At 40.1% G+C, this 25,276-nt stretch overlaps 1 protein-coding gene across 5 annotated transcripts in view; it reads left to right on the forward strand.

The window, feature by feature from the left end:
• Nucleotides 1-24,412, forward strand: part of TGFBR3 (transforming growth factor beta receptor 3) — a 209,277-nt gene extending 184,865 nt beyond the window's left edge. For 3 of the 5 annotated variants that reach the window (XM_005204336.5, XM_005204335.5, XM_059885091.1), the window contains 3 exons: nt 8,508-8,549; nt 10,854-10,961; nt 20,975-24,412. In XM_005204336.5, the coding sequence (XP_005204393.1) occupies nt 8,508-8,549; nt 10,854-10,961; nt 20,975-21,093 (269 nt within the window). In that variant the 3' untranslated portion in view covers nt 21,094-24,412. The remainder of the gene's footprint in view (nt 1-8,507; nt 8,550-10,853; nt 10,962-20,974) is intronic. The other 2 variants (XM_024990080.2, XM_005204338.5) reach the window with 1 other exon arrangement.
• The last annotated feature ends 864 nt before the right edge of the window (nt 24,413-25,276 follow it).

Below are 25,276 nucleotides of genomic sequence, written 5' to 3' on the forward strand. Positions count from 1 at the left end.
CTCGCCCTGCATGCAGATATGCTTCCTCGAGCATGTTGGAGAGGGTTAGAGTTCCTTCTGGAATTGCATGCAGTCCACAGCCCATCTTTCTTTGACCTGCTGGTAAAGGCTGTGCTGGCTACAAGCTATTAGAGTGCTTTGTCAGGGATCACAGATGCCTTTGGGAGGGTACCATGTACGTGAACACCATCTGTCTTAGGTGTCACAGCAGAAAGACATTGAAAACCACTGTTCAAATGTGTTTTTATCATTTCAATTTTAGAATTTTATGCACAGCTCTAGGCTTTCCCTGCTAGCTGGCTGTGGGACTCTGGAGCTCTCCTCTCAGGTCCTTGGGTTTCATTTTCTTTATCTGGAGAAAGAGGGGGTTGGACCATATGACTCCCAAAGGCCTTCTCAGCCATACCACTCAGCTGTACTGTTTGAAGAGGCAAAACAATTTTTCATTCATTTCCCAGCCGTCCTCAAGTTGGTGGGAGATATACGTATTAGATGTTTATTGGTTCCTCATCAATGTTTTTGTTGTTGTTTGTTTAACTTTATTCATTAATTTTTAGCCATTTGAAGCAGTTATAATAGCTGCAGTCTTTCTATAAATGGATTGCCCAAGTAGTTCCTTGTTTATTGGGTCCAAGGGAAAAGAAATAAGAATAAATTAATTGTGTTGCAAAGCATATCATAATCGGGCAACAGCTGGCTCTGTTTTGTACTGTGAAAGTGGTGTAACAGCAGCAACAGCCACCCCATACTCCATCTGTTACTCTTACCTATTTTGAGAGAGGTAATTCTGCACGTAATTGAAGGCAGCAGCTTGCTTTTTCTTGTGCCAGACAATAATTAGGCATTAATATTGCAGCAGTATAACTTCCAGTAATTCATTCATTCATTCTTTAAGTCTGGTGGTATTTTTTTAAGTAATTCCTCTTGTAAATTAGGTAATTACCTTTATTTAAACTTGGTGTATAATTATCCTGAAAGTTCAATGTTTTCTTTACATAAAAGTTCAAGAGGAAAGTTTTACCAAATATCAAAGCGATTTCATGAGATTTGCTAATTGAGACTAGGTTTTGGTGGAGAAGCATGCGGTGAAGAAAGTTCATTGCCTAGGTTTGTTAAACAAATTGAGAAGGTTAGTCTGTAGGCTGGCTTCCCAGGGGCTGTATGCAAATGCTCTTTCTAACTTTACACTGAATGGGGTAGGTTTCCTGGCAGTTTTTAGCCTGTTTGAGTGACTCCACTCATCTTTGATGTTTATTTCCCTTTGACTGTAGAAGCACTTCTCCTCAGTGCAGACCATTAGAATCTGTGCTCTCCTTCTACCTGTCAGGGAATTGGAGTAATCATTTATAAGAGGAATGTGACTATTTGCCTGATAGTATTGGTTTCTTTGAAAAATAACAGGATCATGAGTGTTCTTCCTGCCAGACAGCCTTATGTGTTACTGTATTAAGATAACAAATACCCCAGTATCCGTGGGCTTCCCCGGTGGTGCTAGTGGTAAAGAACCTGCCTGCCAAGACGGGAGACATAGGTTTGATCCCTAGGTCAGGAAGATCCCCTGGATGAGGGCATGGCAAAAGCACTCCAGTATTCTTGCCTGGAGAATCCAATGGACAGAGGAACCTGGTGGGCTACAGCCCATGGGGTTGCAGAGCGTTGGACACAACTAAAGCAACTTAGCACACACAGTATCTCTGGAAGTGGGCAGATCTCTTGTTGGGAATAACTTTGGGACTAAAAATTTCCCAATGGGACAGTTTACTGTCCTTTGACTACATGGATACTCTTTGGAGACCTGGCTGAAGTTCCAGCTCTCCCTGGCCATTTGGTCCATCTTATTTCTCAACACTTGGTTTTTCTGGGGCAGCAGATAGAGGTTGTCTACTTCACAGTCAGCCAGAGAGCTGCTTTGTGGCTACAACTGCCAGTAGCAAGGGCTCATTTCAGGTGATGTTTCTTTCATCTCTGGGCAAGCAGAATAGGCCATCAAAACTAAGTAAGTAATTCTGAGTCCTTCCTCTGGGCCACTGTTGTGTTTTTTTGGTGGGGGGAAGCACTGTTATTAATGGAACTTTCCTGAGTTTCACAGCACATCTTTGCCACCTTTGATCTCTCAGTCCCTTGGGAACCAACTCTGGGACTAGAATTGTTTTGCTTAAATTTTCAATAATGATGATGCTAGTGGTAATGATGAAGATGGAGATGATGATAATGTTGATCTGACATTTATTGAGCATTTACTTAGTGCAAGGCTTTGTCCTAAATGTTGTTTGTGGGTAAGTCTATTATAGAGTAAGGGTAAGTAACTTGGCCAAGGTCACACCACATAAATAAATGGTGGGTCTGGGATTCAAATCAAGGAACTTTGAGCCTATGCTCTTAAATCTTTATGCCTTATCCTAGGTGGAGGTTGATTCTCAGTTCAGTTCAGTTCAGTTGCTCAGTCGTGTCCAACTCTTTGCAACCCCATGGACTGCAGCACACCAGGTCTCCCTGTCCATCACCAACTCCTGGAGCCTACTCAAACTCATGTCCATTGAGTTGGTGATACCATCCAACCATCTCATCCTTTGTCATCCCCTTCTCCTCCCGCCTTTAATCATTCCCAGCATCAGGATCTTTTCCAATGAGTCTGTTCTTTGCATCAGATGGCCCAATTGATTCACAACTATTGAAGTTTCAGCTTCAGCATCAGTCCTTCTAATAAATATTCAGGACTGATTTCCTTTATGTTGATTCTAGTTTTTAATAAAATCTACAAGCAACACAGTCATCTGTCCTTTCATACGCCTCTTCCTGGCCTCTTCCCCAGTTCATGCCATATCACATTGGTATGCAGGTTAGTACCCAAATGCTCTAATAATTATGAAAAGAAGGTGAAGAGTTTTAGGGAAAAACATCTGTTCCACCAAAGGGTTAAGATATTAGGAAACACATAAACTATTTAAGAGTCTTAAAGTTTAGGACAAGTTTTGTGACTTTGAATTGTAACTCAAAGAAAAGCCCAGGAAACGTGAATAGTTTATGCATATTATGGTTTATGGCAAAACAATTAAAATAGTTGAGGTAGTGCCATCCTACCATATTTTCTGAAGTATCTTGAAATATAGGCATGTTAGTGCTATTTTCTTTGGATGCTGTGACTGCTTTTTACAGCATTTGAGAACACTTGGGCTTACATAATGAAAATGATTACACCACGTCAGCAATGATTTTTTTTTTAAATGGTGAAAGGGAAAAGTAATCATTTCTCTGAAGTTTAGGGCATATATATATATATAGGGGGAAAATGAGCACAAAAGGACATTCCCAAATTTGCCATGCTTTATGTACAATCTATAATTCTTAGCAAGTTAAGTGTTTAAAATACTGAATTTTCTCCATATTTCCACCACATAACTTTTTAAATATTAAACTATGCTCAGGACAGCACCTGGCATATCATGGGCACTCAGTAAATGTTAATTTCCTTTCCTTCCTCTTAACATCTCAGCCATACTAGGCTTTCTGAGGGGATTAGAGGGGAGTGAAAGGGCAAGTTGTGAATGTCAGTTGGAAATTAATCCAAGAGAGGCGTTGCTTTTTGGAACACATTTTATTTTTCCAGAACAAAAATATACTTTAAAGCACCAGCCAGGTTTTGTCCTCAGGCAGAGGTAAAGATGAGGGGAAGCCAAGGAGAAAGATGGTAGAAATGCTTAGTTAGCAGATCAAGACATTCAGTCTATTCAGTAAGGGAGAGGTATCATAGGTTCTTTTTTTTTTTTTTTTAATTTTATTCAGTGTGCTTCACATTTTGAAAACCTTATAGTTTCAAAAATTTCAAATCTAAACAAAAACAAGAAATAGTAGAATGAACTCCTACAAACCACTCATCTGGTTTCCACAATTACCAGTTCATAGCCAATTTTGTTTTATTACTTCCTGTCTCTGGATTGTTTAGAAGGAAACCCAGACATTTCATTTGATTCACAAATATTCCAATATGCACCTCTAAAGTCTGAGATCCATCAAAAGATCTTGAGTAGAGAACCGAGCATCAGATCATTTAGGAAGAGTACTCTGAAAGCTGCATGGAGGTTAAGTTGCTAGGGCTTGTATGCAATAATAAAAAATATATGAGTTTTTTGTGAAGGTCGCTCAGTCGTGTTTGACTCTTTGCAATCTCATGCACTATACAGTCCATGGAATTCTCCAGGCCATAATACTGGAGTGTTATTAATAATAGCCTTTCCCTTCTCCAGGGGATCTTCCCAACCCAGGATCGAACCTAGGTCTCCTGCATTGCAGGTGGATTCTTTACCAGCTGAGCCACATATTTATGGTTATTTATTCCAAAAACATTTATTGAGGATCTACTATATGCTTGGCATATAGTATACAAATTTTCCTATGTTTGATGCCTTTACAATCTAATGCATGGAGAAAGGAATGGCTACCCATTCCAGTATTCTTGCCTGGAGAATTTCATGGAAAGAGAAGCCTGGCAGGTGAGGGGTCAAAAAGAGCCAGACCCGACTGAGCGACTAACACTTTCCCTACTTTCATTATAGCTTAAAATAAATATGAAGATATAATCTAATGCACTACTGATGTTTTGGGCTGGATAACTATTTGCTGTGGGGTGTTGACCTGTGAATTGTGGGATGTTAAGCAGCACCCCTGGCCTCTGCCTACTGAATGTCCTTAGCAAACCCTTTCACCACCAGTTGTGACAACCCAAAATGTGTCTGAATGTTTCCAAATGTCCCCTGGAGAGCCTAGTGGGCAAAAATCACTCCCCGGTGAGAACCACTGATCTAGTAGAAGGATACAGAGAAGTGAGAAGGCAATTACAGTGAATGCCATAAATATTGAAAGAAGCCAGAGAAGGGATTAATTTACAGTGTGGTTAAGTTAGTAAAAACTGTATCTTTGGTGGCCTGCACAAGCTTCTTTATCTGCCGTCTGTGCCAAATACTAATAGATGTGGGTACCAGTTAGACACCTCATTTCCCTATGGGCCTGCCCAGTCCTGCCATGTTTAGGAGAACTGAATTGAAAGTGGGAGGACAGAAGTTGTGGTCAGTTACTCATGCATAACCCGAGAAATAACATTTTTATGAAAACCACGACTAAACAACTGAGGAGGGAAGTTTTGGTTCTAGAGGCAGACCAAAGTTTGCTCAGAGTACATGAAAAGATTTAATTCAGAATGTTGATTATAGTTTGTTCTTCTGTACAGAAATCTTTATTGTTAACATTTCTCTTTACAGCAATGGCTAGGATTCCTTTCTTGCAATCGTACCCTTAAACCAAAAGTAAATATTGTTGGGTCCACTCTTTTCCTTTCAGCATGCCAACTCAATTATAGGGTTCCAGTGGAGATCAAACTATTTTAGTTATAGTCGGGGTTTATTGGGAATTTTGGAACACAAAAGTAAGAAGATAAAATCCTTGAACCTTGGTTCTGCAGCCTGTGCTTGTTATTGTTTATGCGCAGAAAGCGTGGAGGAACTTCACCTCTGGGGAAATGAGCAACAACTGTTTGTGCTTAGCTGAGTGAGAAGGCCCCTATTTGGGGTGGGGTAAGAGGGTTAGGTAATAATGTAAATCCATTAAGAATTTTCAAACAGTGTCATCTATCACACAGGCTTCACTGTAAAACCTACATTCTCACATACAAGGTCTCCTTAAGGGAGAATCATTATTTGAAACCTTTTGGGGATTCTGAGTGACAAAGTTTAACCATGGGTGGTTGATTGGATGGAACTCTTCCCAGAAGTGTGTATATTTCTCGCATGATGAACCCTATAGAGACCTTTAAATGCCTTTGGACTTAGTTCAGCGTATCAAACCACTACTTTTTACAAATAGGAGAATTTTGTGGTTAGATGCCCCTACTTCATAGGACCCTTGGGAATTTAAAATGAGAAAATATAAGTGAAGGCTTTTTTGTTGACTGTAAAACACTATACAATGTACAGATGTTAAGGCATCATTGTTGCTTCATTGCTGCCAATAAGGCTGGTGGGGCCAACCTCCCAGGAGACAGTCTCTTATGTGCCTTGTGTAGTTGGTATGTGTTCTGCACACTGAAATACATTTTCTTAAAAACACACAATTATTTTAGTTTTCTTAGTGATTTTAAGTATAACTTTCTCATATATCCTAAGCCCAGGGGCACTATGCTGCACACCTCCAGGGGGTACCCTTCAATTGTAGTGGCTTTGTTTCATCCCATAGCATTCCTCCCCCTAGAGCTAGACTGTGATACCCCATGCTTCACGATTTAATCCTGAGATTTAACAATCCTGTCTAGCTTCTCTTATTTTTATAAACATCAACTCAAATGCTGCTTGTTTTGGTCAATTTTTCACAATTTTTTTTTTTTTTGCTTTACTTTGGATTCCAGAACAAGGTGTGTGTTCCTTTTTTATTGAATAAAAGTGGAGATGAGGAGAGGCACTAAACATGTTACTTTTAAACTCTGGAGAACAGGGGTAGAGTCTGTGTGCCAGGACTTAACACACTTTTTCTATAAAGAGCCAGATGGTGAATATGTCCAGTTTGTGGCTTATGGAGTCCCTGCCTCACTACTTAACTGCTGTTGCAGCCTAAGAGTGACCGTGGACAGTATATAAATGAGTGAGCCTTGTTATGTTCAAATAAAACTTTACGAATAGATTTGTATTGTGTATAATTTTCACGTCATGAAACATTTTGATTTTTGTTCAATGATTTACAAATATAAAATTCATCTTTAGTTCACTTGTACAAAAATAAATGGTGGACTGTGATAGGCTGCCCTGTGGCCAGTGATACTCTCACTGTTGAGAAGAGCACATAGCTGTGCACAAGCAGCTGCTTAATCAGTGCTTCTCTAGCTAAGGACAGAGCCACACTCACCAGTCATTTAGCCTGCTAGGCAGAATGTGGAATCCTGGGTCAGCCCCTACCCTGATGCTTTCCAGCTGTGACCTTGGGCTGGTCACATGATAAAGAATTTCAGGCTGCTTTTTTGTAAGATAGTGATAAGAATTCTGTTTCTGCCTCCCTAATGGGGCTGGTTGTAACCTCAGATGAGATCAGGCTCTATAGCACTCTCTGAACATGAAGGCATTATAGAAATGTCAAAGCGTATTTCAGTCTTATTCCAAAATTCCGCTATTGCCTCGGTTTACAAAACAGTGTGTTCATGCTAAGTGCCTTCAGTCGTGTCCAACTCTTTGCGACTCCATGGACTGCAGCCCGCCAGGCTCATCTGTCCATGGAATTCTCCAGGCAAGAATACTGGAGTGGGTTGCCATTCCCTTCTCCAGAGGATCTTCCTGACCTAGGGATCAAAAACAAGTCTTCTGCATTTGCAGGCGGATTCTTTACCGTCTGAGCCCTCAGGGAAGCCTGATGAATCGAAAAGTACAGCAGCGTTCTAACTGTCCTTCACTAAGCTTTCTGGTAAAGGCTCTTCTATTCCCGGCCGCGCCCTGAGGGTCTGCAGAGGAATAAGATCTAGGCTCTGCCCTGGAGATGGAAAAAATTAAGAGAATTAGATGTGATGTAGCACCTTTATAACAAAAGAGGGAGAGGATGAGTAAAAGTGGGAGAGATTCTCCCTGCTGGGGTGGGTATGGGGCTGTGAGAGAGTCAGAGAACGCCTCCCCTGAAAATGCAAGCAGAGCAGGTCGTGCAGGGAGGGTACTTGAGGGAATGGCTTGCAACTTGTGATGACATGGAACTGCCTGGAGAAGTGGGGGAACTTAACTTCGAGGAGCCCAGCATGGGTGAGGAACAATTAGGAAAGGAGGCTGGAGAGAGGTGGGGAGAGGAAGGCAGATCACTCCATGCCATGCTCGAGAGTTTGGACTTTTTTTCCGTAAATGAAGGGAAACCATTGAATGGTTTAATCAGGGCAATAATATAATCAGCCCTGGACTCTGCAAAAGTCATTCTGGGGGCACATATCGGGGAGGAAACATTTGGGTTGGGTGCAGTAGTGGAGGCCAGGAGACCAGTTAGAGAAGCTTTGTAATAATGCAGATGCATGAACAGGAGCTGAACTGTAGGACAGCAATGTTAGGAGGAGGAATAAAGACGCTTTTACAAACTGTATATTAAAAGACTTTTTGAAAGTGGAATGATATTAAATACACTGGAGAAACATGATACTTAAAGATACTGCATCCTTTTGTAAATAAAGAGAAAAGTATATACACATGTGTGCGTGTGCACACGCATATACACATGCATGAATTATCAGACTCAAATTTCTTAAGTTTAGGTTTTTGCTTTCAGTTTTTCTTCAGGTTAGAGAAAGTATACAATTGATCATTAATGAAGTACAGTGCTTAAAATTTCTGAGTAATCCATGTTACAGTCTTGATACCTAAATAGAATAATTGACAGACTTTTCACAAAATAAGTATTCACAAATAGAAGAATGTCAGCCTCTACTGAGATTTTGATAACCTCTTACTTAGAACTTGGTTTCTCTGTAGAATACATCGTGATTTATGTTTTTGTTTCAGAAACAGGTCCAAGTATTAAGGAACCGATTCCAATTACTCCACGTAAGTCTTTATGCAACTGTTTTGAAATAAAGCCTCCTGGGCTTTTATAAGAATGAGTTGGTTATAGAACATTTGCCAGACCCTGCGTTTTGATAAGGAGACTTCTGCTCTCATTCTCCCTCACCCCTTTTTTCTCATATTTTCTTTTCCCTCCCTGCATTCTCCTTTCTTTTTTCCTCTCTACTGTTGCCATTTTAAAATATGAATTTGTTGACCCATTGGTATGTATCACCTTAATGCAATGTAGTAGCTTCTTAATTTTGGAGAAGTTCATCATTTACCTACCTTTAGTGGTTGTAATCTGAAAGACTTAACATAGAGCTATGGGAGTGGTTTGCTTTTTGTATCATCAAGGGGTATCTTCCTGCTCAGAGAAGCAGTGCTGAAGGAACTAGTTGCTATACCATTAAGGCAATCACTAGACAAGGGGTGTTGAGAACACTTGGAAGACAAAGAGAGAGAGAGACCAACTGCTACAAAATGATACGTTGAAAATTATCTGGGGCGATTTCATTGCTTATACAGAAGAAAACTCTGACCCAGAAGTGTTTCAGTGACTTCCCCACGGTTATAATTGGCACTGAGGCAGAACTAGAGCCTGGGCTTTCTGGCTGTGCACCCAGAACTCATCTAGATAATGTTGCCTGTGGGGAGAAGCTTTACTTTTTTTCCTCCTTAAGACTTTCCAGATTTAGTCTCCATGGCTAATTCCATCACGTATACATAAGAATTAGCCTGGAGAGTTTCTTTATGCTAAATACTTTATAAACCGTTCTATTAAGAGTATTTATTTTAACAATATCATGGAACAGTATTATGAACCAAGAAAGAGACGCAGATGGACACATTCTCCTATACTCCCCTACTCTGATTCTCTTAAATGACACCTCCATCTTTAGCACTTTAGTGTATTTTCACTCAAAACTTTTAATCACGCCCTACTTTTCACCTTAGGCATGAAAAGACATCTTTTAATATCTGTCCTACAGACTAAATTAAATTAGGTTGATGGCTAATTTAATTTTTCCTAGTTCTTACTCCTCCTAGGGGATCCTCAGCCCCTTTGCAAACTCCTTTTGTTTACCCCCTGCCTTCAGAAGATAAGATAATGCTGTCCCATTTTTTAGAAGTTAAATGAACACTAAGGGGCACATGGCTAGAGGAGTAGGAACCAGAACTTGGGAATTTGGATCTTTCAGAATCTTCTCCACAATGTCATACTTTTCCTGAGCCCTTTTGAGTGCTGGGGCTGCTCCAGGGTCACATTTATCTACACATGTATCTTACACTGAAGTGAGTTGAAAGGCAAAGTGAATGAATTTACATAGAGATCAGCTGGAGTCACTTCTGACTGGAGAGGAGCACAGAAACAGTGTTGAAGTAACAGAGGGATCCTGTACTTTAATTTTTTTTTTAAAGAGAAACTTTAGAAATTTTATTCCACTGAAAACCTGTCTCTCTTAGAAACTGATCTTTACTTTTTATAAGTGATTCAAAGTAATTCTCTTAAACGAAAGGAAATGTTCTATATCTGTGGCCTGGAATTAATTTCAAATGTAAAAATCTTTGCCAAATTGATTCTATTTATATGTTTTGCTAACCATAAAATTGTTAACCCACTCCCCGCTGAGGAGTATTTCTGTTCCCCTCATAGAAAGGTCATGGTTGGAAAAGTGTTAAAAAGTAGGTTGTGTTAAATGACACAATAGGTAATTATTGAGATGGAAGGTTTAAATGTGAGATCAGTGAAAGTTATATTCTACTTTTTCTCCTTCTCACCACTTTCCTTCCTGTTATCTTTCATGTTTTAAATGTTCATGGAAGTATATTTGTAAAGTATTTGGCTTGTGGTTTTTGTGTAGTGTCTCATTGTATTTTGTGTAGGGTCTCAATGTTCAATGAATAAGAAGCCAGATTTTGATAATGGAAGTTTACCTTATTTTCCCAAGCATCTTGAGCTTTGACTTTCAAGCCCCTTTACTGTTCAAATAGTATGTCCTCAGACTGAGGCAATGAACCACAAGCCTAAGTTTTACAGAGTTGACAAATCTGACTTTTTAGTAAATTTGATGCTCAAAGTAAATTGCAAACTGAAGGTATCTTGGAAATCTGAGAATTTCATTTTTCTTTTGAGAAAATATTTGCAAGTTACAAATATAGTGTATTTTGTTGGAATCCACTTTTTATCCTCAGAGTTTGTTAGTTGGTTCTCAGCCTTTCTGATAATACTTGCGAAACAAATATAAAATTGTAGCGTGTGATGCTGATTCACTCAAAGTCTGCATTGGTTTCTTATCATTATAGAGATTTTCCATGGTCTGGACACCCTAACCGTGATGGGCATCGCGTTCGCAGCCTTTGTGATTGGAGCGCTGCTGACGGGGGCCTTGTGGTACATCTATTCTCACACAGGTGAGTGTGGCTGCTGCCTGTCAGATGGTGCACATCCTGTGTGCCTGGCACACTGCAGACCTTTGGTGTTTCTCTGCATGGATGAGTGGATGAAATAATGAACAAAAGAGAGAGAGAGTTCATTCCCACCATTTTCACATGTATGTATTTGGCATGAACTGGGTTTTGTAAAACTATAATTTGTTTTAAGCAGTTGTGGAAAAGGAGTGTTTAAACTACGTTAATTGTATTTGAGATGTTGCTGAAGTTTAGCTTCTAATAAAACTATTTTGTGGTTAGGACTTAATTAAAGTTAATGTAGACAAACCGGAAACATAAACCATTCACCCAAAGCTGAGGACTTCAGAATAGACATATAAATGGACAGGAAGTAAGCGAGGAAGCCAAGATTTTATTACCACATCTGCTAAGATGCTGAGCACTGTCCACCAGAGGCCCTAATCAATGGCTTAAACCAGAATTTCTCAACCTTTTTTAAACCCATACCATCTCTTCTTTGATAAACACTGAATTCTCTTCTCTTCTCTTGAAAGTTATTTAAAAATTTAAAGTATTTTTTCATGAATTGTAAATAGAAATAGTAAAACAAAGCAGTTTGTTTTCAAGTTATGTTCTTCCACCCCTAAAAATTATCATGTGCCTTTTTTCCTGACCCTTACCCCGGAGTCCCAAGGTAGAAACATTCTGGCCTGAACAGAAAGAAAACTTGTTCTGACCCCAGGACAGAATGCAAGCCAGGCTTGGGGTGTCTGTAGTGCAAGAGGAAGGAACAAATGGATTGCTGATTCATAACATCTTAGGTTCCTTGTAAATATGGGAAGGAAAGACATGCATTTTGAGACATGTCTAGCAACCTAGTTGGTATTGTCTGTTTTTGTATGCTTATTTACGCTGTGAACCTGGATAAGGTGCTGAATTGATCAGTCAGATAGTGGCAGGCACAGACTTTCTGTTTAGAGTTTCATTTATTTTCCATTGAACCCGTGCATGCCACCATCTTTGGCCTTACCTTGGGCTGTCTAACTGGCCAAGCTGAAGCAATGACTGCTTTCAAGGAAAGAGAAGTATGGAAGGGTGTTTTGAGAAGTCATATCTTAATCCTCATCAGAATCTTCCCTTCAAATACTGCATTCTCTGAGTTATTTTAAATTATGGCAGAAGAAGCAGAATGAACCCTATGGTGCCAAGCATAGGAAAGTCACACAGTCCAAAGCAAATTTTAGGAGCTTAACAGTAGGGCTTTAAGTCCTTAGATTATTGTTCCTAATCAACAACCTTTGAGTGAAGCCAGTTACTCTTAAACAGTGTGGGTTATATGCGATTATTTTTATAAAGAGTAAATACTGCTGTCGTGATCCATGATTGGTAGAATCTGCGGATGCAGAAGAATTTGGGATGCAGAAGGCAGACTATCAGTTATATGCAGATTAAGCCCCACGTTGTCCAAGGGTCGACTGTCTGTTTCATGTGAGCAAAAGGAAATAAATCTGTTAAGTGTTAGACTGAGAATATATGGACATCTGTGAATCCATTTAGGAATGTCGTTCTTCATGAATAGCTTACACAAGCAGTGGAAGGACAATGTTTAGCAGAGGAGCATCTTTGAGTGAATAATTCTGTTACAGGAGTACTAACACATCCAAATCTCAGACTCACAGTTCTTTGCAACTTTCCCCGTTCTCCTGCATGGCTGTAAGTTCTAGAGTTCTTGGCAGCTTATGCTATATATATTAGGAATGAACTTGAAAGTACTCCAAGAAGACTCTGTAGCCCTGAAGATTTCTACAAGGTAGTCACCCACAGATGCTTACCACATACCTGCTGATCATGACTGGCCTTGGTAATAGAGCTACACTCCCAAATTCTGAAGTCTGATCTCAGGCCAGGAGGGCCAGGAAGCCAGCTAGAAGCAAAAAAGGGCAACCAAATGGTGTCACTGTGGGAACAAACCCCACTGAATTCACTCTGATAATCCCAGATTCTTGTCCACAGATATACTGACCTGGGAAAGAGCAAAACCTGGCTTTATGACATGCATTGCTGCTGCTCATTGAATTCTGAGATGTGTTGTTAATGTTCCCTTCTCCCCAAAAACAGAGACTTAAGGAGTTTTAAAGTTTTGTTAATATAGAAATAGATTTATAAGTAGATTTAAAAACAAAAATCCAAAGCCCTTCCTGTGATGGTTTCCAGCAAAATAAATTAGGCTCATTTGGAAGCTGAAAGGCTTTATAGACACTTAGACTCTAAACTCTAGTCATTTGGATTCTAAACCTGTTAGCATCACAGCTTGAAATGGCTTTTTATTAAAAGCTGTAGCCTCTGGTTCACTTTAAAGACCACTCCTAAGGAATACCAGCATCACACAAAAAAGAAAGACTTACTGCAGGACCAAGTGGTAGTTTCCTATTGAGAACTCTGTTTATTACCTGGATCAGCCAGCAGCAAATTTAGATGAAAAGATCATAATGCGGTGGCCAATGGAAAGGTGTGTCTATACAAACACTGACTCAGTCCATTCAATTTCCACAATAATCTAAGCTGTGGAACTCAGGCCTTATATGGTATATTTGGGGGTTCAGGCAACATCTGCCTCTGTGGCTAAAATAGTGCTCAGCTTAGATATTTCCCTTTGTGCTTTCCACTCTGCAGCACAGAGCACAGAACCAAGCCTTAGGTTTGAACTGTGATCTACTTACATACATGGAATGCATGTGAGTCCAAAAAATCTGTATCCCTGCTTTTATCATATGACAGCTTTCGGTATAATAATGGATACTTCTGAAAGCTATATTCACTGTTTGGAAAACCCCATTCCTAAAACTTACATTCTCCACTAAGATAGTGCAGAGAGGAGGGGCAGTGAGGGTGGAAATGGTGCTGGAATGGAGTCACAGAATCTTCGTGCTCCTGGGGACCTAACAGGGTCAGAGTCCCAAAACTGACTCATGAAGGTCCCAAAAGTTGTGTGCAATATTATATCTGTTTTTGTTTTTGTTCTTTTTTAAGGAGAGGAGCAAAAGCATTTATTTCTATTTTTCAGTAAACTTTTTAGCTTTATCACAACATGTACATAGTTTAAAGGCCAAAATCATCCTCCAAATAGAATTATACTGGTATACGACTTAGCAACTAAACCATCACCATGAATTTGTCTGTTGACTCTTCCAGTTGTCTCAATCTCCTTTTACACATACACGGTCAAACATCAGGTATTCTACTGACTCATTTTCCTCAATACTTTTGAGTTGTAGATGTCCTGTGTTCTGGCTCCTGTGTCTTCCTCCTTCTTTGTTTAATGGGAACATAAGAGAGAAATGTTTTTCACATGTGTGAAAATAGCATTTGCATGTCTGAAAATATCCTCATTTTATATAAACACTAATAGATAGTTTGCCACGGTATAGAATTTTAGACTTCAAGTGTTTTTTCTTCAGAATTTTGAAAGCACACCTCACTGACTTTTAGCTCTGAAGATTGCTTTTGGGAAATTCAAAGTCATTCAGATTTCTAATCTTTTATTTTTTTTCTTTCTGGAAGAAACTTTACAATGATAGTGCTTGATGTAGGTGTATTTTCATTCATTATGCTGGGCATTAATTGAGGCCTTTCAGTCTAGAAACTATGTCCTTTATTGTTGAGATTTTTTAGAATTATTTATTTTTTCTTGCCCATGTTTTTTTTTTTGGTTCTCTTATTCTAGAAATCTTCTTACTTCAGAGTTGAACTTCTTGAATTGTGCTGTAATTCTCCTTTTCTGTTTTCCATATTTTTCGTTTCTTTTCTAGGAGATTTCTTCATTTTTATCTTTTAGTTTCTTATTGCATTTTTATTTTTATTTTTTTTAAGTACCAAGGATCTTTATTCTTAGGTCTGATATTTAATCTGTGGCTGTAGATAATATGTCACTATTTAGAGAATAAAAGGTCCCATTATCTTCATTCAAGTCTTCAGCCACAAAGTTACACCTTATTCTCATACAAGATAAGGGTTGGTAGGGGATTAAGGAGGTACACTGAGGATAAAAGTAAAAGGGAACAAACACTTTTACAAGCATATCGTCCCAGTTACCGTGAAGGTTACGTTTCAGGTTAATTTACAAAAGTAGTGACAGAACCATGATTTCAGTGAAAATCAACACGTTATACCTTTTAAAAAACCAGAAATACTACGTCAGGCAAGCATGCGAAATTCAGAGTATAAAAAAACGCAAGGGCTGGCTGCCCAAACAGGTATTTCTCTCAGAAAGAGGGATTTGAAAATGCTGCACAGAACCAAAGGAATTAGAAGCTGAATTAGCACACCCATTTCCTCAGTTTATATATGAGGCAAGTGGGCAGACATTAACTGGTAAAGCTTACTCAGCCAGATTAAGAATGTATAGACATCCAATTCCTGGTGCCATCTGCAACTACATGTATCTAAAATACAAGGAGGTAAATATCCAGAACACATCAAACCCACTGATTTAAAGAAAACATTTCAAGGGAGGGGGTGAAGTTGTTATTATAGCATAGCAGCACATTACACATATTTAAGAGATTAAATGGAAAGAAATAATCTCTTAATGCTCAGTTTTGATCAATACAAGTTTCCAGCCAACTTTCTGATGTAGAGCAAAACAAGTATATTCTTCAGTTTTCTTCTACATTTTTGGGGGCCTATCTTTCAAAACTGAGCACCGGGTATTTTTAATGTAAGTAATGGGATGTTATATGTACATTCTAATCACACATTTTTAAGAATAAACAAAATGCATATTTCAGTAATTCATAGTGTATTTATAAAATGAAAAGCTCTCTATCAAAATATACTTTTCACTGGGAAAAATAAATAAAACAGACAAATGGATCTACACAAAGTAAAAATTAACTTTGGTAGACTTCACTGTGGAGGACAGTCCATAACAAGCTTATCTGCCATTACTCCCCCAGAGCCGATCATCTTCTGAGTTAAGATTTTAAAAATGTTTTAATTGAGATCATTATGTTGACATTTGTTTCTCATTCCACATCATCTTCAGCCAAGCTCTGAGCACTTACAATTCTCTGACTAATTGTTGGGAGCTTAGTCAGAAGCATCTGGAACACTGGTGGTGGAAGAGTTTGTTGCAATACTTGCAGTAACTGCTGTGGCTGTCCACACGCAGCAATCGCGTTTGTCAGATGGTCCACACCCTTCTCATATTCACCTTGAGCTAGTAATTCTTCACCAAGCTGTATTTCTTCTAGAAAGAATTTCTGAACGGCTTCAGCATATTTAAGGTCAGGTTACTTGGAAAGCCCAGCTCTCTCCTTGGCAAGCTTCTGTTTCTTTCTTCATTCTCGCAGCCTGTTCTTGAAGTTGGGGTTACTCCGTCTCTTGTGGTCGAAGTCTTATTGCATTTTTAATATTGCCTTCAAGTTTGTTAATTCCAAGAAGTTTTTCCCATGAATTAAAGAAACATGTCCTATTCTTGTCTTATGGGTACAATATCTTATCTCTCTGAGAATATTAATATAGAATTATTTAAGAATAGGGAAGTTCTGAGCTTGTGGGTGGAACATATTGATTTTGAACTTTACTTAGGGTGATCTAGCTGGGCCTTTTATTGAGGAACTCCTGATATCACATCTTTGGATCTTTCCTCTTGAGTTAGTCATGTTTTCTGTGAAACAGGTTTTCCTATTTCCTTCTTGGAGGTTATAGATCAGGCTGTCAACATTCTGGGGGTCACAACATTCAGCATGTAGGCGTTAATTTTGTTCTCCTCTGTCATTGTGTTTCTCTACCCTCAATTGTGCTGGTGTTGGTCGTTCCCAGAACCCTAGTTTCATTCTCTTCAGAGAGTAAACTTCTGTTTAACAGGCTTCTGTTCAACAATCCTTAGTTGAATACACTGTGTGTATTCTTAAAGCAGAAGTCAAACACATACCCAGGTCCACCTGAATCATGTCTTTTACTTAGGAGTGTTTCTGGAGGCTTCAGATACTTCTAGAAGTCTGAAGTTTCTCCATGCTTCCAAATGTAATTCAGAAACAGCAAGAAGATCAGCAAAAGTGTGACTAAAGTTGGAGGCAAGAGGCTAAGTTACAGGGATCAGAAAGATGCAGGTGGAATAGATGGAAACTCTGTATGACTGGAAAGAAGGCAGGATCCACTCTTTTCACCCAAGTGCTCGGGTTGAGTTCAAATAAGATGCCCATGGAAAACCAAAGTGCAAGTGTGAAACAGGCTGGTCACTTTGCAGTAATATTGAAAGAAAGTGGGAAGCAGAATATTTTGAAAGATTTTGCTTCCTTCCTTGGAACATTTCTCCCTTTCTCCATAACTTATAACAACATCTAATTCACCCCTCCTGCAAAGTTTTGCCTGCAAAAGGAAAGTCTTTTAGCTTGAAAAAGGAGGGGCAATTTTTGAAAATGGTGAATAGTGATGGAAAGCTTCTCTAAAGGTTGGTCTAGTTCAGTATCCTTACTAGAGTGAATTTGTGAAATAGTTACAATTAGGATATCAAGAGATTGAGACAATTGGTACAAAACTGCAACGAACACATAGGCCTAAGAGGGAAATATCTTTGTTTTCTCTGCACTGTCAAGTAATGTTGAGTATGAGTCACCCCCAGGCACATGGTCTTCAATCCAGTGCTTAAATATCTCCTAAGAAAGAAATTCCACAAATTCCCACTATAACTAGCCAGTCCTCAGAATGAGCAAGTTCCCTTCTGTGTGACCTAAATCTCTATCACTGCCATTTAAACTCATTTCCTCATGTTCTGCCCTCCAGGGAGATAAAGAACACCTGTCTGCTCCTCTCGGTAATAATTCTCTGTGGCCAGTGTTTGCAAACTATCTGCCTTGGGCTAAATAATCGAGATTCCTCTCACTTTTCTTTAAAATTCTTCTATTCTTGTTTCCCCATAGGGCTTCTCTGTGTTATTCACATCTTAAAGTTTCTCCCCTAGGACCTGCCATACTAAAAACACAGGGATAAGAATCCAGTTGTAAACTGCCAAAAAGTGGCAGGAAATCAGATCTGAACAGCTCCATGTTAAACTGAAGAAAGGAAACAGGTTATCCCTTAAAATATGTTTTTTTCTGTTTCTAAGGACATCTCTGGCAATATCGAGGCTTAGCCGCAGCCTAATACGTGAGCTGAGTGGGATGAATCCTTGTTGTAACACACCCTTTTCCTGAGGACAACATGTGCCAGATGTGTCTTTTCCCTACTCACTCTCCTTCCCAAGGGTCTCTTCCTCCGTGGTTTGAGATTTTAGGGGCAAAGCATGAAGACTAAACACATTTCTTCTGATGGCCAAGTTTGAAATCCATGGTCAGGGGGCCTTCCTTGAACTTGCATTCGCTAAGCGGGCCTGCTCTGCATAGCCCTGCAGTCCTCACTGCCCGTCTTCTCCAGAAGGAAGCTGGTTGTATTTGTCACCCAAGGGATATTCTGAAGAAAGTCAATGCTCCAAGACATCAGAGGTCAGTGTGCTAGAGAGCAGAAAACCAAAGGACACATCTCGGAAAACCTAAGGGACTCTGTTGGCTTTTTAAGCAGAAACATCTGCACGTTAAACTTTTGTTTCTCGTGGTGAATTTTTCTGTAGTGCCACTTGCATCTGACAGTGAGAAAACTTCTCTTGATTTCTCAAAAGGTAAAAGTTTTTTAACAACTTGGATATAATGAGAAATCTCTCATCTTACATGTGAAAATAGACCCAGGGCTAGAAGGGATAGTCTAAAGAGGATGTTTTCAACATTTCCAAGCAGATTGTCAGACAAAGATTCTCCTTGGCACACTGTTGGCTCAAAGCCAGGGGATTATTGGGTTAAGTTGACTTGTCCACCCTGGTGAAATGGATCCTGCAATCTTGAGTATAGGGGACTTCTTTGTTTTGTTTTGCTTGGGGTTTCATTTTGGACAGTATTTTGTATCAGCAGCACAAGAGTTTCCAAAACTCTGGAAGTTGAAAGACCTTTTAATGGGTAATGATTAAAATAAACTGACATGGCAACAAATTGTATTTGGCAAATAGACATCGGAAAGCAAATATTCAGACTTCCTGGGCAGGGCGTAGTACTGGCACTTTTCCTGAATGTGACTAATCATGCACATGTTGCATGTGGGATGAGACAGACTTGTTCACTGTCAGTAGGACAAGCCAAGGCCTTCTTGCTGATTTAGCCGCTATCAGGCCAAACAAACGAAGCCCAGGTGAGCCAAAGTGGGGAGGGTGGTGTGTTGACTTACCTCCTGCTTTTCTGATGTATCCTTTATTTAAATGGGGAAGAGGTATTTTTAAAATGTCCTTCACAACAGTCACATTAGTCCTGCTAATTGATAACAATGAGACTGGGTGTGGATCCACATGTGGGTTGGCAGGGGGCTGAATTTTTCAAGTTGATCACGAGTTGTTCCAGTCTCTAGAGGTTTGGGGCTTTTTTTTTTTTGATAGACATAAGAATTCAGAATAGCTAACAGATTTAATTTCCTTTTAGAAAGAAAGTTCCCACTCTGGGGAAAGTGGATTTCTGGCAGAAAGTCACTGTCATTGAGGCAAACGTCCCCGCCTTTAATTAAATGCACACAAGAAGGATAGAGGGCAGTGCTGGAAAGGGTCCAAAATATAGATTGCCAAAAAAAAAGAAGAATGAAAATACAGTGTTTCTCTGCCTCTGAGAAATATTGACCCAGAATTCCCTCTCCATCCCTCCAATCCCAGAAGAATAGATAATCAGAGAAAATATAGCATGGGCCAAATATGCAACAAGCATGTGAAGACCCAGAGGTTGAAGCCTCAATGTGTGTCACTGGGTGGTTCCTAAATGGGTGACAGGGAAAGCTGTACCACACAAGCTGCTTCTCTGTTTTGTGCAACTGCTGTTTTGGCAGAGGTTTTTGAGGAGTAAAGGGCCGAGTTCCTGTGCTTGGAGGGCAGAGCCTTTGCTGGTGTGTTTTGTTTTAACGAAGAGGCCAGAGGGTTGCTTATCTCCGGCAGAGAGCTGTGTATTTCAGGCCGACAGGAAAGAGGAGGCTCACTCATAAACAGACCTGGCCCTCTGGGGCTTCCCACATTGGAGCGGGGAGACCACTGACCAGAAGTTTATGAAGTTTATGCTTTGACTTTTCAAAGAAAATGCTGTGTTTGTCATCGGAGAGCCTTGATTGCTTTTCCCTACCTAGAGCCATTTTTTTGAGGGCTGCTCTGAGGCCAGTTTTGTTGAAGAAAAGATAGCTCTAGAGCTCTTTGCTGTGCTAAATGCAAACCATGTGTGTGACCCAAGGTCTCCTCCCTCCCCACAGTCCTGTCACTTGGCGCAAGGAATGGGCTTAGCTAAAATGCAGTGGGGTGTGTGATGAAAAGTAGGGCACTTGATGTGTGAGGGGATACTCCGGCTGCAAACCTCAGGATGGAGGGGGTGTTCCTGGCAGCTGCCGTCCCTTGTGCAACAGCTAAACCCCTTCTTCAAAAGGTTTTTCGGAGCACCAGGTCTTCCCACCTCCATTTCTCAGGTGTGGGTCCTGTGCTCGTCACACAGCACTCTCTGCTACAGCTAGGGCGAAACCTCGGCATCACCACCCCTATTTTGACCAGGTGTATTCAGAAAAAGGCCTCCAGATTGCCAAGGTGATCTCATTACAGTTTAAAGGTCTCGTTCTCCAAACCCTCTGATACTTTTATGAGAGGAGATGTTCTCTGAATACAGGTGCTGGTCAGTTGGATCACACAGTACAGGTGACGGTAGTTTCTTCAAAGGTTGTGGGCGCTGAAATCCTGGGCATTCATCCTCAACTATTAGGGGGTCTTTGCCCCTATTAACTGTCTGTCAATCACCTTGAAAACATTCTTTTTTCCCTGTGCAAGGGGCTTTAAAAACAAAACAAAATGGCAACAAGCAGAAACAGCATCATGATGGGAGGCCTTCTGATCTAGCTGCTCTGCCCATGGTTGAAAAGAGCCCCAGATGAAATGGTCTTTTCAGAAATGCATACATGTAACATGCGTCTATCCTTTTCTGTACTGACTGCAGGAGAGACAGCAGGAAGGCAGCAAGTGCCCACGTCCCCGCCAGCTTCAGAGAACAGCAGCGCAGCCCACAGCATTGGCAGCACGCAGAGCACACCCTGCTCCAGCAGCAGCACAGCCTAGCCTGCCCCGCCCGCCATCAGGGCAGGCCTGGGGCCACACCTGTGTCCAGATTCCAGGCCCAGAAGGCTCAACTGCGGTTCCCTTGTAAAGAGAGTGAATTTCAGTGTAACCGTCACCTGTCGTGTTCACCCCCACCCAGGGCTGACATACTCGGGCCCCCTGGACTTCTGTAACACACTAGATTCATGTGAGAAAGCTAAGGTGGTGGCCTTCTCCACCAGCCCCTCACAGGCTTAGGGGTTTTCAATGTGAAACACATGCCAGTTTTTAAAATGCTGCTTTGTCCAGGTAAGAACATCCATAATTTGAAGCCCTGCCTTTTACCCAGATACAAGGAGTTGGTAAAAGGAATAACCAGATAGCAGAGCCAGTGAGGAGATGTGGCCAAAGATTATTTTCTAACCGAACCAAGATGTAAAACAAAAGAAATGCTTCAGGACTTTCTAAGTGTGTTCCTCCATGTCTAATTTGCACCTTCAGGATGCACACTTCTCACCTTGCTGCCACACTTGTGGGACCGCTGTGTCAGCTTGATGGGTGCTCCCCTCGTGGACTGCATCCTGACACACATCAAGGCAACATTCCTTCTTGTGCCCTGGGCCAAAACCAGTGCTGAGTTCCTTATCAGCTTCCTCCTTCCCCCCAGGCTCACACACCAACTGCAAAAATGTCTTAATGCAAAGTTCGTATTTCTTTATAAGCATATAGAAATTGAAAATGGCCCAAATCTGGGACTGCAGATTCCTGCTCATTTATGACACTGTGCTTTACTAAATTAATGTGTAAACAGGGGCAAAATTCTCTTGTAAAGCTCAGGAGGCATTTGCACAGTGATATATACACCAGTACATGTATATTATATGTCATTTGGCACTTTGGTTCTTTCAGTTGAAGAAGAGAAAATTCATTCCCATTTGGACAATGTCCTACACCTTCAGAGTTGTTTATTCTTAAACATTTTTGGGAGAATTAGTGTTTCCATGCAAAACATGTCAGCCTTTTGAAAAGACTCTTTTGTAAGCACCAGGCTCTTATAAGTTGCAAATGTATGGCAGATTCTTTTGGTTTTCTGTTGGTTATCTGAACAGTGTCACCAATTCTGCCAAGAAAGTGATGAGATATGGAAAAAGGCACTCAGTTGGATGCTTTCGTTTTCTTGCCTTAAATATATCACCAAACTCAAAAAGAATTTGAGGTAAATTTTATTAAAATCGAGTATCAATAATATGCCACTTTGCAGCTAAAATAAGCTCAACTGATACCTCTATGTTAAAAAAAACAAACACACACACAAAAACAATGCCAGAGGAAAGCGTCCATGCCAAATCACTTACTACTGAAGATAACTTGATTGCCAGTAAGTATTCTTCTTTTACCAGAATTCTCCCAAACAACTCAGAACTCTACAAATAGAACAGGCTAGATTCTACATCTAAAATACTCACAAGCAAATCTAAATGCTCTAAAAATAAGGAAGCTGTGCCTGGTTCTCTGTGAATGGAGCCTTAAGTAGGAAATGTTGGTGTTGCCCGAGACTGGAGGGCAGTGTCTACAAGGCAAAGAGGTGGAGATTGACAGTCACTGTTGCCCCACCATAGAGTCCTGTTCCGATTGATTTGATAGTTATAAACACTCAATCAAGATGATTTTAACCAAAACAGATTGAGGGCTAAGATTTCCAGGCTATCTACATTGATAATTTTGCAGATTTCTACAAATAAAGATAGATTAGAAAAAAAAAAATTTGCCTTCAGTTAACTATATTTTTAACATAAAGGTATCAGCATGGAGGACTTAGATTACGCTACCTGTGTTTGAAAATAATGCGCTTTGCCTAACCTTCAGCAGAATGTATTGTTTTAGCATATTCTATGTATAAAAAAGTTTAAAGATGTCTTCAAAGAAGACTAGAGTCTTTAAGTCACTTATAGCTATATTTTACTACAAAAATCGGTGTATAAAGATATATTTAAGTGTTTTAGATAAATTTAAGTTACTCCATATGAAATGTTTAATTTCAGTTACTGTGAATTCTTTTGATCAGTTCTTTGCTTTTTAAAAATCCCTATCCATCCTGTTAAAAAGAAAATTAACTATTAAGAGGTATTAAAAGATTCAATTCTTAGATGGACAGGGTTTAAAACCTTTTGTAATATATTCAAATGTATATTTTTGAGAGAGATGCTGCATTGCCAATGATTTTATAAATAATTTAAAATTAATTTACAAATTTATGGATGTAAGCCAAGAGATTTTAAAAGAGAAGAAGTCAACCTTTATGTGTTTGGGTCTTACTATCCAGAAGTATTATTCAGATCAAGAAATTCATGTTGATGAAACCTGATCCTGTGTTATTGGAGAGTGAATGTCATTAAGTATTTCTGAAATGTTTCTAAAAAGTGAACATTTAAAAAATACTGTGTTTTCTCCCTAGCTTCCTGTTATAGCATTTCCAATTGCTTCATACTTCACAGTTTTAATGAATACAAAGTATAAGCTCTACTTTATAACACATCCTGTAGGTTTCTTTAAAACTGTTTTTATATTCCAGTTACATTTCTCTATCTGAAAACTCTTTTGTTACTGCTGCAGGTTACACCCTTCATTCTTAGAGGCCATTTTGTTTTGTTTGTTTTATGCTAAAGCTGTTGTTGAAATGCTCTAAATTCCAAGGCAGATTGTCTGTGTAATACCCTACAGCTTTTACCATGTGGTGTGTACCAGCCAGTACTCTGTATTTGAAAAGTCGGATTCCTTCTGTCAAAGCTGTTTCTATAGCATTTTCTAAACAAAACAAAAGATCTTTTCCTTGTCTGTAATGAGATTGTAAACCCGTTTCCTGTGTGTGTTCTGTAGCGGGCGTGGTTGTGAGTGTGTGTGGGGGTGCGCACCTGCGTGCCGGTCTTTTGTACTGTAACTACCTCATGGTTTGAGTGATGGTTGTACTGCTGATTGTGTTAACAGAGCACATTTTGTTGGGTGACTCGTGCGTGTGATTTTTTCCTGTTTGTTCTAGCTGGGGGTTGTTCATGAAACCAACAGATGTTTTTCTAAAAAGGACTATTATCAGTTTCCAAATACAATACTTCTCTCTTCTGGTTTTTCCTGAATGAGCCTGATTTTGTTGCTGTTTTTCATCTATGAGGGTAAAAAGAGTACCCTGAAAATCCCTGTGGCCAGTTTGAGCACCCCTGTTGTACTCTTTTTCTCTGTTCAACGTGTCAACAATTTTGTGAACATGCTTAGATGTATAGTTTTGATAACCACAGTTTTAAATCCTTTATCTGTGCATAATAAAAAGATATATATCAATTATTAATATGTGTCTTGCTTGGTTATCATTAAATCCTCCCTTCGGGCTGATATAACCCTTGTTCATGGCCTTTCTCCTAAATTTATCATCTGCTACAACTGTGTTGGGGCTTCCCAGGTGGCTCAGTGGTAAAGAACCCACTTGCCAATGCAGGAGATGCAAGAGATGTGGGTTTGATCCCTGGATCAGGAAGATCCCCTGAAGGAAGAAATGTCTACCCACTCCAGTACTCTTGCCTGGGAAATCCCATGGACAGAAGAGGCTGGAGGCTACAGTCCACGGGGTGGCAAGTTGTTGAGGAGGAGGGAGGGGAAGGGCTAAGGCTCACATAGCAGAGGGGAGGGGTGACAGACTGAAGTGGGGCATGGTGGAGCTTCCACTCTTTTCAGGAAAACGTGGCAGGAGACCTGGACGTGGGTGTCAGCCCTGGCATCCGTCCAACGGCTTTCTGTCAATCTCCTGGAGGCATGGAAAGAGAAATAATATGTATTTCGGATCTAGTATTTCCATCCCCTCCAAATTCCCCAGTGCTGCTTCCAGCATCCTCTATCAATATGCCATCACCATCTACCAGCTGCCCATGCCAGAAACCTAGGAATCTCTCTCGACTCTTTTTGGCTACCACACCCCCAAATTAATAAATCCAAGCTTATTCTACCTTTGGAATGTCTCTTTCTCCAAACCACTGACTTATTTTTGCTCCTTCTGCTGTTACCCAGCATCCAAGACCCATTATCTCTTAAACTGAATCACTGCACAAGCCCACTCCCTGGCCTGCTCCCCTCTAACCCTCTCTCTCCACCACGCAGCCAAAGGAGTCTTGAGCTGTCTCAAGTCATGTCACTTTCCAGCCTGGAGCCTTTAAGTAAT

The sequence above is a fragment of the Bos taurus genome, chromosome 3 (assembly GCF_002263795.3).
Source record: "Bos taurus isolate L1 Dominette 01449 registration number 42190680 breed Hereford chromosome 3, ARS-UCD2.0, whole genome shotgun sequence".
In the NCBI taxonomy this organism is placed as follows: domain Eukaryota; kingdom Metazoa; phylum Chordata; class Mammalia; order Artiodactyla; family Bovidae; genus Bos; species Bos taurus.